Below are 16,070 nucleotides of genomic sequence, written 5' to 3' on the forward strand. Positions count from 1 at the left end.
CCAGGAGCAGATGCAGCACAGACATCACGTGCATCTCGGGCAGCCCCATGCAAGGATCAGGGGGCTCTTCCAAACCCCGTCCAAAAGCGAACCCAAAAGAAGCAGAGAATCTCTCACCGCAGGGAAGTGGGGCTAATGATCAGAGAGGAAAAAATAAACACAAATCCAGCCGCTCTTCACTCACATGGTCTATTAAGTGGCACAAAAACATAACGAATGCCAAGCCATGCATGTTGGCTGTCGCATTGGAGCTAACAAGGAAGAAACAAAGCCGTGAGCTGGCAGGGGGACAGCGGTATGCATCGCAAATCTACAGGTCACGCTGTCCATCCCTCAAACATGATTCCCAGCTGCAGAAGCTACAAATTCATCAAGTATACAGACAGGTAAATGCCTTTACACACCTTCTAGGTGTTAAAGAAGATGAATTTAAGCCAGGGGAGAGGTGTGCCATGGCCCGGCTGGAACAAGGACGACGCCAAGACAAGCAAAAGCAGTGCTAAGGTTGCACAACCAGCCTTCACTTGTCGCCCCTCCACGGACAGGCCTTTGCTCAGCAGGACACACGCTATTTCTGTGGCATTATGCCCAGCTTGGAGCTGAATTAACAGGGCAGGAGCCTTCCCCCAAGGGAAAGCCCCCTCCCCGCCAGACAACTTTTTACTTTCGGTGAATCAACATTTTCCAGCAGAGAAAGATCCTGCTGGCAAGTTTCCATGGAGCTCAGATGCGCCTGCTGTTAATTACAGTTGCAATTTTTAACGTGCTGCTGGTACTCCTGGCATCTTGCTGGTTTTGCTGAGATCCGGATATCTTGTCCGTGAGGGCACAGCCACAGCCACCCGGCAATTCAGCCATAATTCAGATTTCCTTTGAGCCCCTTCCATGAGCCAGCACAATGGCACAAAGCCACGGCTCTGCCCGGCACACGGCTCAAATAAATCAATATTGCCCCAGAGCGTGGCGTCCTCCAGGGAAACCCCAGCACCTGTGAGACAGTCAAGAAAACCACTGACCCAGCAGAAGCGGTCAGAGCTGCCAGGAGCTTTGCTGACCTCGCAAGAAGCAGCTGGGCTCAGGTGATGCCTCAAAACGACTTGTCCTGCTTGGGCCGGAGGTTTATTTCAGCCCAGAGAGCGCGGCCGCGCGGGGCAGGATCGGCGAAAGCGGCGGAGCTGAGCTGCCCCGGGCGCATCGCCCGGCGAGGAGATCGCCGCTGCCTGCACCCGCGTAACCGCAAATACAAACAGCCCATGAGACGCAGGCTCTTTCCTTCCTCTCGCTTCTAGCGAGGGAGGAGGAAATTGCGGCGGCTCGCTGCTTTATTCTGTGCTGAACGGAGCAGGCACAGAGCTGCTGCGCCCCGAGGGGCTGGGGGAAAGCCACCCTGAACAGGCTGGGGGACAAACAGGGCAGGGGCAAGGGCAGGACTGGAGGGAAGTATCTTACAAATATAACTTAGACCTGAGGTCTTCTGACCCATTTTTGGGTCTTCTACAGTAACTGTGAGCTCAAGAGCAAGTATGAGGCCAGGTGTATTTGAATATCATCGCTATAAGCAGAATGGGTATGGCAAGAGGAAATGGCTTCAAATTGCACCAGGGAAGGTTCGGATATTAGGAAACATCTCTTCACAAAAAGGGCCGTCGGGCATTGGAACAGGCTGCCCAGGGCAGTGCTGGAGTCACCATGCCTGGAGGGTTGGACAGACGGACATGAGGTTCTGAGGACATGGGGCAGTGCCGGGGGTGGGTTATGGTTGGACTCAATGATCTTGAAGGTCTTTTCCAACCTAAATGATTCCATGATTCCACGGCAAGGCACTGGGATTCCCCTGGGATTAAGCCAAACGGTGCTGGGAAGCAGCAAACTGCCAGGGTCTGAGCTCCTAAATCAAAGCAGCATTAACGAAAGACACACCAAAACAGCTGTGTCCTTGCTAAAACTAGTCTCAAGCACAAAACACAGTTCGGAAATCCTGAGCACCATAAACAAAGGCCACGTGGTGAAGTTAAGTGTCCGGCAGCACCAGGACTGGAGATCCAGACCTGGGTGGGGATTCCCTTCCCTCTCCACACAGTCCAGGTCATGAGCATCCACTTTCCAACCACTGGGACCAGAGTGAGTCCCTGCAGCCACATCCCCTGTATCCAGGCTATAAAGGTTATTCGGGCATGGACGGTGATGCTCCCAACACGCACAGGTCAGGAACAAAAGCCCCAGGTGACACTAAGAGCAGAAAGGAGTCAACCACCTCCAAGTGTTCTCTCCGCCCCTCTGCAGATGTCCCGGGACACAGCTGGGTGCTGTGGTGGCACCCAGGGACTTTATGAACTGCAGAGCAGCACTTGGTTTATTCCCATGCCAGAGAGAGGTTGCAGACAGGGACAAAACCACTCCAGAAAGTGTTATTTGCAGTGACTCCACCTCAGCGCACCCGAGCAGATGCTGGTTTGCTGCCATGGCAAGTCATGCCACCACACCGGGTCAGGCCACAAATCACAGGAACAACTCTGCAGCAGCGTTTTATAGCGAGTCAGAGCAGCACAGAGCACAGTCCAAACTGTGTTTGTTCTACTGTGCCAGGTATGCCCAAAACCAGCAGCACCAGAGCGCGCTGGGCACCCTCCCTGTCCCGGGGTGGATGAGGGTGGGATGTGCATCAAGGAAGGACGCACAGAAAGCTTGAACCATGCTTTCTCCTGGACTTTGCACTTGCTCTTTAATTCCCCCCAAATACCCTTTCTCATGAGGAGATGCAAGGGAAGCCCTGGATCTGTGTGGAGCACACAGCTTAGCGATGCCCTGGGATGTCCCGGAGGGCAAGCAGAGGGATGCTCCTGTCACCACTGCCAGCAGGAGCCGGGCTCCCCATGACCCCCTCTCTGTCGAGCTGTGCAAGCACTGGGAAGTCCTGTGTTGGTGGGGAAACACTTCACCTCGCTCACCTAAACCCACAGCAAGGTGGGGTTTGCAGAGCTCAGGCTGAGGGAAGAGGGCAGCAAAAATCACAAAACTGTTCAGTGCCTCAAAGGAGAGCGGCCCATGCAGGAGCTGCAGGGTGAGCTCCGGCTCTGGAGGTGTTGAGATCAGCTTTTAAAGATGCACCTTGTGCAGGCAGCACAAACCAGAACTTCACCTTCCAGCTCCTAAATCCTACGAATTGGTCACAAAAGGCACAGGAGAACTCCCAGCAGGGCAGCAGGAAGCCCCACGGTGAAAAAAACTGCTTATATCCACCCTGCCCTCATGCTCATCCAGCTGGTTTTGCACCACTAAAACAGCGCCCCAGTGCTGTTCGTTTTTTCTTTATACATGGAGAATGAGTCAGATTTATCCACCAGCATCCCAGAGAACATTGTGGCCCCGGCTGTGGGATGCTGCGGCTGTGACACACGGAGCCACAGCAGAAGCAGGACCAAGCTGTGCTTATCCCAGCACCCAACACGCTTAGACTGAGCCCAACGTGACACAGACCCTAAGAAAAATCTCCTTTTGGGAGAGCAGAACCCACAGCAAAGGCTCCAGGCAGGGACCCGATGCGGGGCAGGGGCTGCAGCGAGACCCCGCAGCAGGAGGGACCCGGCGCAGCTCTCGCTTTGATCGCTATCGGCGCCGCCGAAGATGCCGGCAGCGTGCCAGGAGCGGGCGGCAGCGGCCCCGTGGGCGGCAGCGGCCCCGTGGGCGGCAGCGGCCCCGTGGGCGGCAGCGGCCCCGTGGGCGGCAGCGGCCTCGGAAGGATGAGGCTTCGCCATTTCTTTTCTGAGAAGTGCTCCGAGACAACCTCCTCCCAGCGCTGCTCCTTCCTGACCTCCGTGGTTGACGTTTCCCCCCCACCGCTCTTCATACGGGGCAACTGCCAAGTCGGAACAAAAAAATAAAAGAAATAAAGCAGAAACACCGCATGGCCAAGCGGCCTTCGCCCACGGCGCTCGGGCTGGGTGTCAGCTCCCAGTGCTGTCAGAAGCAACATAGTTGGAAAGCAGAAGTCTGTGTTTCCTCCCTCCCCCAGACCCGCTCCCCCCATTTCCACTATGTCCTCACCAGAAGAAGGTGGGTTTCTCCAGGGGGCTGCCCAGAGGAAGGGCCAACTCACAGAAGTTTGTAAGCAGGGGGTTGGAGGCGCCCCAAACGCACGGGACAGCGCAAGTCCTGCAGTCGCAGCATCACCTTGGGATGCAGCCCGCATCGCACAGGAGTCTGACCTACAGCTCCAATTCCCAGCCTGCAGCTCCCACCCCCAACCGGCATCTGAGTCCCCTGAGCAGGGCACAGCAGGATCTGCCTGGGCCAGAGCTGCCCCAACACTTCCACCCAGCCTGGGACGTCACTTCAGCGTGAAACGCCGCCCCAAGCCTGGAGAAGTCACTTCCAAGTTAACACTTGCAAGGTTGAGCAACCAGCGCACCCTAATTCTGCACTTAGGGCTGGATGCATTTCAGATGTTGCATTTTGCTGCTTTGTGATCAAGTTGGAGCATCCCCACGCAGGACTACTGTTCATTCCCCATGTGGGTATTTACATGACCACAAATGAGCAGGGTTAAGCTTCCCCTTGTTAGAGCTGAGCAGACTGAACTGCCAGGGCACCATGCAAGCCATATCATCAAATGTTCCTCTCCTCCAACCATCCTCCCTCACCAGCATCCTTCACCCTCTCTGGCTCACATCCAGCCCCATAGCAGAGATACAACAGCACCTTCCCATCCGCACAACTTTGGGGCACTGGGCTGCCCCACAGCATCTCCCCATCCACCCTGACCCGCTCACACCTACGGCATCCCCAGTACCGCCTGCAGCCAGACCCGAGCACTCTCACCAAAATCTCCTCATTTCACTGCTCACCAGCAAGAAATAGAGTATTTTCCTTCCTTTTGCACACTGATTTGACTGTCGTCTCTCTCCAGCAACGTGAAGGCAAACTCTCTGAAGAGGTTCTCCGTGAGGAAAAGGAGGGTGTCTTCCCTAGCACTTTTCTAACAGGTTTTTTTGTGAGTCAGGGACAACTCATTTCAACTTATTCCTGCAATGAATGCTTCAGTTCAGGAAAGATCTTCTGTTTAGACCCCAGAGCTGCCCCTGAGCTCAGCCGGGGCACAAATCTGTGATGGCCAAAGCACTCACGCTTCTCTGCGGAGCTACGCAGCCACTCACGCAGAGGGGAAACAACACGTTGGAAGCGATTACTCACCCACTCTGGAGCAACATCCTGTAAAATTATCATACAGAAATAAAGCATTCAATAATTTCAAAATGAACAAAATTCTATCAAGGTCTCAGCCCAAACACCTGCAACGTGCTGCATGTTATTGTGGTCTGTGGAAATGGTAGAAAGGAGGGGAAAGCAAATAACTTGGGAAATATAAGTGCTATAAGAAGTTAAAGACGAGAAAGGAGAAGGCTATTGCACAGTTAAGAACAAGATGGGGGGATTCATTGACTATATGAGGAGCAGAGTCCTGCCATAAATAGCCTGGATCTGCCACATGTCAGCAATAATTAAACTGTTGCTTTTAACATGGGGAAGACAGAAGAATGTGAGAACATTTCTGCTGTTTTTGAAAAGAGATAGAATACACTATTAAGGGGCATAGACATATGTGTGCATTAAGCTCTGTTTTCCTGAAATCGTGTCTGTTGCTGCAATTATGAAATACTTCCTACCCCGACGGCAAGGGGGTAGGATGCGAAGCAGCAGCTTTTCAAAGCAAACATGTTAAAATGAGCAGGGCTGGACAGCCCACATGGAAAAGCACTAAAAGCACTGGCCAAGCAGCACTGCCCGGGGCGTCCCCAGGAGGTCCCGGGGTGTCCCCAAGCAGTACCGGCACAGCAGAGCTGTTATCATCCCATCCACCGACCGCTGCGGAAACAGGGTTTGCTGGTCACGCTGAAGATTTTTGGCAACAGCACAAACGCTTTTAATGAAAGGGAACTTTCTGATGTGTAAAATGGCCGAGATTCTCCCAGGAACACCAGGTCATTGTGCCAAACCCCACAAAACCCACATGAAGAGGACTGGGAGGCGGCAGGCAGAGAGATATGGGAAAATCATTACAAATGAGGAATGGCCGGGCAGCATGGCTGCTTCCAGCAGAGCCCACCGCCACCCCCCGGCCCGTACGGCCGCGTCTGTGCTCAGGAGCCGGGAAAATTATTGGTTTTTAAAGGCTACACTAACACAAACACCAGCACCGAGGGGCTGGGATTAGAGAAGGGCAGAGCTTGTGAGTGACACAGGAATTGATTAATTATAATTACAGGAAGAGGTGAGTTATGCGGCACACAATGAGTTGCTCAGGAGATGGGCTCCTCTGTAACGGTGCCAGACACAAGGTGGCACTTTCGGGAACCAGGAATGTAGGTCACACTTCAGGGCCTGTTCCCCAGAACGCAGGGAATCCAAAAGGACCCAGGAGTCCTGTCACAGCTGCACAAACGGAGAGCCAGGGCCATGCTACAGCACACGGAGCTGGCATCGCTCCAGTCGCTGCGAGGAAACAGGCACAGCCAAAGGGATTTCTCCAATATTTGGCAGCAGGTAGGACACCCTTTGCATCTTTTGCTTGACTTACAAGTAAACAGAAAAGCAGAGGCGGTTGAAAGAACTGCACAGGCAAATGGAAATCCAAATCTGACAGCCTCACCAATTAATTTCTTTCATCTGCAAGACGATTTGGGAACAATTTAATTGCAGCCTACAAGTGCGAGTATGAAGAAGAGAGGTCAAAATGATCTTCAGAAATAACTTCTAGGCATTGGTGCTCTGCCCTCACCACCCGTCATCTCATAACCCTTCAGAACCCTCTGACCACAGCTCACATCTTTATAGCCACCATGGTATCTGGTCTAGATATAAATAAAGTCGATAACGTTATCTCCACGCTTGCTTCTGACAATGTCGCAGGGTTACACCCATGGGTTTTGAGGACTCTATGCATCTAAGCAAGGCAAGGCTGGCTGATTACACAGAGGAGCTGTTCCTCGGGGTGAATGAAGACTCCTCTCCAGCAAGTGGACATAGACAACTGGCAAGACACACGACTTCTCTGCTGAGTCTTTACGTATGTAAGACCTAACGTGACTTATTCAGTGCCTTGGTACATCTTCCTACCGCAACAAGAGGTTCAGGAAGACCAACTAGGTTGGATCCACCTCTAACTTTGAACTTTGGAAGGAAGAAAAGGCCTTCAAGCCTCTAGTAGCACCAGCAGCTCAGTCTCACCCAGGTGTCCAGGTAGGTCAGCAGATCATGCCAAGACAGAAGAACAAGTTCATGCTTAACAGGTCACCTACCAGCCCATCTGCTGGAGACAGCATCTCTGCTAAGCCCGTGTAGACATCGTTCCAGTGCGTGGTAGATCCTGTCCTCTGTGCACGTGGTGTGCTGCATCTTAATTCATCTCCTAAAGAGAAAGAAGGAAGAAAGTTAGTGCACTTTAGTTAAGCTCAAGGAAGAGCACACTGCGACACTTCTACTGTAGTGCAGACAAGATGCTCCTTGGTGAATTGTCACCCCGTTACTGCCTCCTGTCACCCATTCCGACACCAAAGCCGACAACGCGCCCCAATGTGCTGGCTGTCATCTTCCCCTCTGCTCCCTCAATCCCTCCCAACTTTGGCAAAGCAAAGGAGGTGCACACATCCACAACCCCATCACGAGAGGCTGTGGGGCCAAGGAATCCGCTCCCTGACCTGCCACAGGCTTATTTGCCTTTCACAGCTTCTGTCTGCGGGACTGATCGTCTCGCTCACATGTTTGTGGCAAGGAGGTATCTCGGGTTAGCCTCCATCAAAGATAATGCTGCAAGAGATTACGGCTGCAGCACCTTGCAATGGACTTGGATGGGAACCATGGAACAGCCCAGGATGGAAGGGACCTCAAAAGATCATCTGGTCCAACACAGGAAAACTGACAGCAGAGCCCAAGCTCCTACTCCTTGTGTTAGACACGGATTGTCCTTGACAGCTTCAGAGTCCACTGGTGATGGTCACAAACGCACTCTCAAGTGCCAACGTCATACTAGCCAGGAAAGCTGCCGGTACTGTCACCTCACTGTCACACCAGCCAACGGGAAGAAAAGGTTCACGTGCCCTTGTGGCAATGCAGGAAAATACAGAGGGAAGCTCAGCCCCAACATCCGAGAACATTGTGAAACTGTGGATTGCGTGCCTGGCTGCAAGCTTTTCACAACGCGGCTCGGGGCATCTGCAGCTCTGCTCCATGGCTCAGGGTGCGAACCTAAACCTCTGCTGGCAGAGACTGTGCTGGGGGAGGAAGGTTTTATCCCATTCAGTTTATATGCGTCTGTCTGGGACACCATGAAAATAAATGCAACTTGCCCAGAAGGTTCGCTGCTCAGATCTGCCCACCCATGGCCAATCCAAGAAGTGCCCGGGCAGATGATCTTTCAAGGTCCCTTCCAATCCCTAGCATTCTGATTCCCACCTCCCTGGGGTGACAGACCTGGTGTCCAGAGCGACCCTGGGCAGGGACATCCCCTCTCCCAACACACAGAGAAGGGTTCATCCCAAAAGCTCTTTGCCTCTTGGTTAGAGGCAACGTAAATGCACAAAAATAATACAGAAAGAAGAAATAAAACCTTCCAATACTAAGAAAAACACTGGCCAAGGAGGCATTTGCTTTCATCCTGCACAGCACATTCCTGCACCTATGCCACATGCTTGTGCAGTTCCCAACACTAACCCAAAATGCTCAATTCTTTGCTTATTTGGTCAACATTTGATGCTCAGTATTCAATGGTGGCTGCGCCCATCCCAGCTCCCCACCTGCACCCCGGCAGGAGCAAAAGCTGCTGTGATAGAACCTCTCGGCAGAGGTTCCACCCGGCCCCTCCTGCTGCATGGACTCAGCTTGGCCACCTCCACCCCCGCTTAATTCCTAGTAATTCCCCAAAAAAGGTTCAGTAAAGCTGCACCGGCTGCTGGAGCTCCCCGAGAGCCAAGGGAGCAGCCAGGCCAGCTCCAGCCCCACCGCTCGGTCCTTCCTGCACTGGAGAGAAGCCACCGATGGTTCCAAAGAGATTAAAGCAAATGCACAACAAGGAACCACTGCCCTGTCAAATTCAAGCTCTCTCCCTTACCTCAAAGTGGCTCATGGGCTCCGGCCTCTTCTGTCCTGCTGCCACAGCCTGTTATTATGGTCTTCACCAAAAGTTTTATCCACGCACTGTGCGCGCACAAGGAACGCCCGAGAAGCGCTCAACCACAGCACCAGGGACTGAATGAGCGGGGAATCTGCACATCAGCACCTTAGTCATGACTTGCGGCAAGAGGAAAGCAGTAACTACGAGCACGGCGTGACTCATAAGCACCCTTTACAACACCCGGCTCACAAAAATACTTCTCCCCACACGTCAGCATGTTCGAGAGCACAGCTCGGTCCTCGGAGGGGAACACGCTCCTCACTGCACTCCGGCCCAGCCATCCCTTCCCAAAGCCCAGCACAGAACAGGCAGGGAATTTAAGGACAAAATATGGCAAAGATATTACCATAACATTCAAACCACAAAACACAAACTTTTCTTGTTGTTTTTTTTGTTTGTTTTCCTGGTGTTCTACAGACCACACATGAACCTAAACCTCCTCTCCCAAGCCAGTGCTTACGGAAGCACCTTTCGTGGGAGAAAACTCTGTTTGCCCACCACAACCAAGCAGAAACTTTTCAATCTCTTCTACTGTTTATTCCCCAAACTCTCCCTTCCCTCCCACCCACACTGTGCAAAATGACAAGGCAGGGACAGTTCTGGAGCACGTCATCAGACTTTCCCAGGAGCTCTGTTAAGCATCTCAAGAGCTCTAGAAAAAACAAGTGCTGAGGTCAAAGTCTTTAAGTGATGCTTTGCAACGGTTTATGAGAGTGTTTGGCAACTCCATGGGGAAAATATCTGTCCCTTCATTGTCTCCCAGTAACAGAGCTGCTAAAGCAGAGCTGCTTTGGCAAAACGGCAAGGCGCAAGCTATTGGGAGCGGGTGGAAGGGACGGCGCAGTGAACTGCCTGCGGTCACGTTTCACAAGCGCCCGGCGCAAACGCTACAAGTGGCGATGGCCCGGCAGCCTGCGGGGACACCTTCGTCACCCAGGCTGCTCTGCGCATTTCCAAGCACGGCAACGTGTTGCGAAAGATGTGGGTTTCCCTGCCTTCTCCCCAGGTGTCAACAGGGCTTCTGAGAGAGCACAACCACCACCCAAGGGAAGAAAGGAGGGTTTTGATGGACCAATTGACACAAAACAACAAGGAGGATAATAAGAGACCTTCCGACATTGGCTTGTCACAGATCTCCTGACAGCAGCTCTGCAGGCAATGCAACATGGTACCCACACATCTGTCCAACCCTAGAGATATTGCTCCTAGGAGGCAGGAACAGAGGGGACACCACAGCAGTTGTGAGGAACATCCTCAGGCAACGACTAAATATCACCCTTGGACAAGGCACTGACTAAATCCGTTCAGAGAGCACTGCATACGGAAAAGTGTGGCCAGACTGACTGCCACCCTGCTCTGCAAAGCTGTAGCAAGAGCTGAGCAAAGCAAGCAGAAAGGCTTTATCCCACCACATCTCGCCCATACATCGTACTCCAGCCCTACAAAATCACGCTGCGGGACTTCAAACCCTGAATGTTCTCTAAAAGGTGAGATTGGTTTCCCTTCTCCAGTAACTCTGCACTTTAAAAGCACTCTGTGAACCATACAGTTGCCATGTAAGAGGTAAAGAAGCCAAAGTTTGGAAAGGTTAAGCAATTTTCCTGCTGGGAGCAGAAGGCACGTCTCCAGCTCTCCAGGCACGTTCCTTACCCTCCATATCATCCTCGTGCCACTTGCAGCATCAGCACAGCCAGAAAGGACTGGACTTCTGGCAAGAAGATAGTTACATCTCCCGTAGAGGGAGTCCACATCACCTCACACCGCTCTGGTCCATACACAGAGCTGACCGAGCAAGATAAACATCTACCCTTGCAAATCCCAGAAACACCTTCCTCTCGGCCTCTCCCACGCAGGCCGGCCGTCGGCACGGCACATCCGCACATCGCTGCGATGGAGGCGGCAAGAGGAACCCACGGAGACCGAGAGGGGAACCGGGAACTCGGGAACCACAACCAGGGCACAGGGGGCGGGCAGATCGCAAACAGCTCCAGGACGAGGCAGGCAGAAAGCAAGGACTGCTGTCCTTAACGTTGCATCATGCCGGTAATATCACAGCCCTCCCAGCCACAGCAGCGACAACACTTAAACCCTCTGGGTTTAAGAATCTCATGTTCTGAGGGAAACCAATTTGCCTCGAGGTTTTGCCCTGCTTTTGTCAAATGGCCAACAATTAGCCACATCATGGGCATGGAGCCACGTCAAACCCACCCCCTTAAAAAGCCTGATTGCCCAAAAGGCACCTGATAATTTTCTAACAACAAAAAAATAACTATTAAAATGAGTGAGAAAAGACACAGCACACAAAAGCTCCGTTTGGAAAGTATCTTAAGAGTGTGAAATTGTCACAGCACCTTCCACGGATGCAAGATGTCTACAGAATTTCCATCTGAGATTGCTTAGCTAGAAGTCTTCGTCCATCTCTGCACGGGAATCCCTCAGGGTGTCACAGCGCCACGACAGAGCCTTTCCGCTCAGCTGGGACAGACTGCGGTTCCCCACTTGCATTGATCACATTGCGGCCTTTCCCTTTCATGGCTTTTCTCCTGCCCAGTATCCCAGTGAGGACGAACACCTCGACTCCTTCCTGCCCAGGATGATGCTGCCCCGGGGCAGAAGGTCCCTCTGCACACAGCAGCCAAGCCCAGGAGATGACCAAGGCCACTCGCAGCTCCCACATGGAGGGGACAGGGCATGTGAGAAGCTGAACTGGGGGTCACACGGGCTTTTCTGCAGGGAGAAGCACTGTTCTTGTATTAAGGTCCACATGAGTCATATCTTGAACATCCAAAGGATGTCTCCTCCTGCAGTGGTGGAGCCCAGGACACCCACCATTAGAGCACCTCAAAGGTCAAGTCCAAAGTTGGTGTTCCCAAACAAAGGGAATTAGATTACCCCCTCCTGGGACACCAACCACCTTTGATCCAACCAGCAGGGCAAATCCCTGCTCACCCACCGCAGACAGCTCCACCACGATGTCCTGGGGAGGCACCGCCAGCAGCGTCCTGCTCTGCTCTAATCCACCCCTCCCAAGAGAGGAAACCCAGGCGGCCAGGTAATAAGCTTAGATTTCCCCTTCCATGATAGCAAATCCCAGCAGCATCTCCTCGAGACACCCATGGGTGGGAAAGGACCTGGCTGAAAGCCCTCTACCTTCTCAGAGGGGTCCTCGCATTAGGGAAGCAAGACATCGCTCCACCAGCACCGGAGGAAGCCCCCAGGTACCTTGATGGTAGGATAATGCCCTTTCCTGTCCTGATTGTTCTGAGGCTGCCAGCTGAGCATCCCGGGCAGGAATCAGCAGAAAAACAAGGCCTTTGGTTCATGGGATCAGGTCATAAACACGCTGCCCAGGATTGCTGGCAATCACAGGGGATGGAGGGACATGGATTGCCTTGCAGAGATGGTAACGCATGGGTTTGTGCGACGAGGTGGCTCAGTGCCGGCTCCCTGCTGCAGTAGGGCTTGCGGCAAGAAGTGTGATGAGGCTAAAGAAAAAAGGAGCTTCGTCTTATGCTGCGATAGAAGGAAAAACACTTAACTGGGAATTAAAGCAAATGGGTCGTAACCAGCACTTTTCTCAGGGTAAGATCCTCATACAAGCACCCCAGCAAAATCATCATCTCTCTCGAGCTACAGCTCAGCCTTCTGAACCCTCCATTTCATCCCCAAAATGGGCAGCAGGTAACAGGCAGCACAGGAGCTTTGGGAGGAGCTGGATACGCAGCTATGCCCATGTGCTACCTGCTCCTCCAATGAAAGTGTCTGTTATTCTTAGATTACAGAAGAAATCTTGGTTTTTAACTATCCTTAACTTGCAGGATTTTCCTGCCTCCTCTACACCCCATGCAGGAGCCAAAGATAGAAACTCGGAGCTGAGAGAGGGAGCAGCTGGAGGAAGTCTTGGTAGAAATCGGGGCAACAACTTGCAATTCTTAAGATTCAAACTTCACCCTTCGTGTGTTTACTACTCAAGTAAGTGCTCTGCAAAGAGCAGGGAGATGAAGGCGATAAGATGTTCGTTCAAACCACACAAAGGCAGCATATCAAAAGATCCAGGAGGCAACGGGTTTGACAAACATCCTTTCAGGGTGCTCACAAAGGAGCGTGTACCATCCAAACACCCTGGTACCACGCGATGGCCTTATAGGGCCTCGGGTTCCTGTCCCGCTGAGCAAGGATGAAAGTTGCTCTCACCCTCAGGAGGAAGAGCACACCAAGCCATGGCAGGGATCATAGAACCACAGAACGGTTTGGGTTGGAGGGACCTCCCCAGCTCCCCCAGTGCCCCCCTGCCATGAGCAGGGACATCTTCACCAGCTCAGGGTGCTCAGAGCCCCGTCCAGCTTCAGCAATCACATCGATACGCAAAACTGCAGCCAGGAACGAACCGCCCAGCTCATCACTGGCAAGCTGCACGTTCCAGGTGTCCTGCTACAGCCACGCGTGTCTGCTGGGAAGGATGGGACTGTCCACTGGGAGATCCCAGCAACTGCCGCAACCTATTTCAACTGCTCTGCAAAGAAGATTTTTCACAGCAATCAGCCCCCTGCTCTGGGACAGCTGGAGAAGCACACAGAAGAAGTCTTCATGTAATAGATGAGCAACAAACCATTATATGCACAGACAACCTTAAAATTGCTGTGGGATTTACACATAATGCAGGATTCTGAGCGAACTGCAGTATTTGGAAGTGAAACGGCAAAGAAAGGTTTAAACAGTGATTTAGTCTTAAAGCAGAAGGTAAAACTCACAGCACAAGAAGAAAACCTGGGTCTGGAATAACAACAGCATCTGTGCCCACAGGACAACTGTGCTCAGGGGTGGTACTTCCCTGCGGTGCAGGTCGTCCCTAAGCGCTAACAGTAGGAGATGAAGATCTGGTTTATCAGTGGTAGAGGCACCAGCCTGGCAGGTCCCTGGACATGAAGATCTGCAGCGCACAGCAGCACTGCGGGACTCGGGTCCCCGAGCAGCAGGGCAATGCTGTTGTCTCGCCAAACTGCAAAGCCTCGCTTACACCAAAAAAAAGTGAGACTGGAAAGCTTACTAAGAGGCAGAGATCACTCCTTGTTCTCACTGTGTCTGAGAACCCGGCTGAACGAGAGGCTCCCACCACAGAGCAGGGAAACCACCTAAAGCGCAAAAGCAGTTTCAGAGTCCTTTTAATATCAAACAGCACCTACAGAAGGTAACAAAAAGGGGGCAAAGCCGCGCCCAGGTTTCATGCCCAGGTTGGGCTGCCTGCTCCCCTCCGGTGCCAGCCGGGCAGTCTCCAGCGGGCACGGCAGCGCAGGCCGGGGGGCTCAGCCCAGCCCGAGAAACCGAAACACAAGATGTGATTCATCTCACCAAACTGCCGACAGCTAAATTCAGCCACCGCTTTGTGAACTGCTTACCCGGGGCTGTGCTGGGGGGGCTCTAAAATGGTCACTGTGCCCCTGCCAGAACACACATGTCCATCGACACTAAAGGAAAAGTGATGAAGCTCCAGAGCTCCAACGCGGTCACTCAGCTGGTGGCTGAGCGGAGCTGGACTGGGTGAGCCCAGCCAGAGGCTTAGACCATGAAACACTTCTTTGCAGAAAGAAGTGGCCTCAAGTTGCACCAGGGAAGGTTCAGATTGGACATTAGGAAGCATTTCTTCACAAAAAGGGTTGTGAAGCAGTGGAACAGGCTGTCCAGGGCAGTGGCGGAGTCACCATCCATGGAGGGGTTTAAAAGGTGTACAGACGAGGCTCTTAAGGACATGGTTTAGTGCTACAGTTAGGTTGGACTCTATGATCTTAAGGGTCTCTTCCAACCAACATGATTCTGTAATTCTAAGTCCAAACGAGTGTACAAAACACATTCATGAAAGAAAACAGCTCCGTGGGAAGGCCAACATACAGTCCAGAGCAGGGCACAGAGAACATCCCTAAGCAGCAGAGCACAAGACAGTTCGAAAGTTAAGTCTCACCTAACAGCTGCAGGTCTGTATGGTCCCTTCTGCTGACCATGGACACAGCACACCAGCGTGCAGCAGAAAACATCTGTGGTCAGAGGGGAAAGCTTAGAAAAGAGCTTAAAAACATACCGCAAACGAAGGATGAAGCATTGTCCAAGCTGGGGGCGAGAAAAAAACCAAACATCCAGGAGAGGCAGAAACAAGGAAAACTGCTCCGTCCCCTTCCTGTAATAAACAGCTTCTGATCCTCAATTTTGTGTCTAGTACTTTGCCTGCAACAGCAAACCCACCAAGAAAGCATCTAAGGTGACACACAACAGCTAAAATCTGGAGACAGGGAGCACTGTGCGCCCCAGGGCTGTGCCGGGGGAGCCAAGGGGGCTAGAAGTTACAAATCCAGACAGGGACTCTCCCGAACACAGGGCAGGATCGACTTTCTATTGCTCCGTGTGACTCTCCCAGCCCGGCATCACAGGCCACACTGATGCTGTGCTCTCAGGAAGGACGAAGGCGCCTCAGGGGATGCAGAGAGCACAGCCCGGGGAGGGCGAGAGAGGGGAACAGAGCAACCACCAACCTCCCCACACACACGTGTGACGTGGGGGCCGACAGCACTCGGCATCACGGAGCCCTGAGCGACACCACCAAAAGAAAGAGAAATAAAATACGACAAGCATGGAGAGCAGGATGGGACCGCGTGGTGACGGGCAGCGGGTTTCCCGGGGCACAGCTCTGCACGGCCGCCCCGGCTCCACCGCGCAAACAACCCCCCGGGGGAGACGCTTCCATGGCCGCTGGGGATAAATATTTCGAACCTCCGGTGAAGTAGGGCAAGTGGATTTGGGCTGTAGATCCCACAGTACCAGCGCTTTTTAGTGGCAATCGCAAGTGGTTTATCACCCTCTGGTACAGCTTTGCTCTGTTCAGCTAAACTAAGTACCCCCGGCTCAGGGGATCAGA

The 16,070-nt window shown here is 52.8% G+C and overlaps 1 protein-coding gene across 3 annotated transcripts in view; it reads right to left on the minus strand.

Moving 5' to 3' along the window:
* PIK3R5 (phosphoinositide-3-kinase regulatory subunit 5) overlaps positions 1-16,070 on the minus strand; it is a 61,517-nt gene that overhangs the window by 21,867 nt on the left and 23,580 nt on the right. For 2 of the 3 annotated variants that reach the window (XM_082066938.1, XM_082066936.1), the window contains exon 2: positions 7,296-7,405. In XM_082066938.1, coding sequence (XP_081923064.1) covers positions 7,296-7,392 — 97 coding nt within the window. In that variant the 5' untranslated portion in view covers positions 7,393-7,405. Of the gene's footprint in view, positions 1-7,295; positions 7,406-9,103; positions 9,195-16,070 lie in introns of those variants that run through there. The other variant, XM_082066937.1, reaches the window with a different exon arrangement.

The sequence above is a fragment of the Streptopelia decaocto genome, assembly GCF_964273445.1.
Source record: "Streptopelia decaocto genome assembly, chromosome: 16".
Lineage (NCBI taxonomy): Eukaryota > Metazoa > Chordata > Aves > Columbiformes > Columbidae > Streptopelia > Streptopelia decaocto.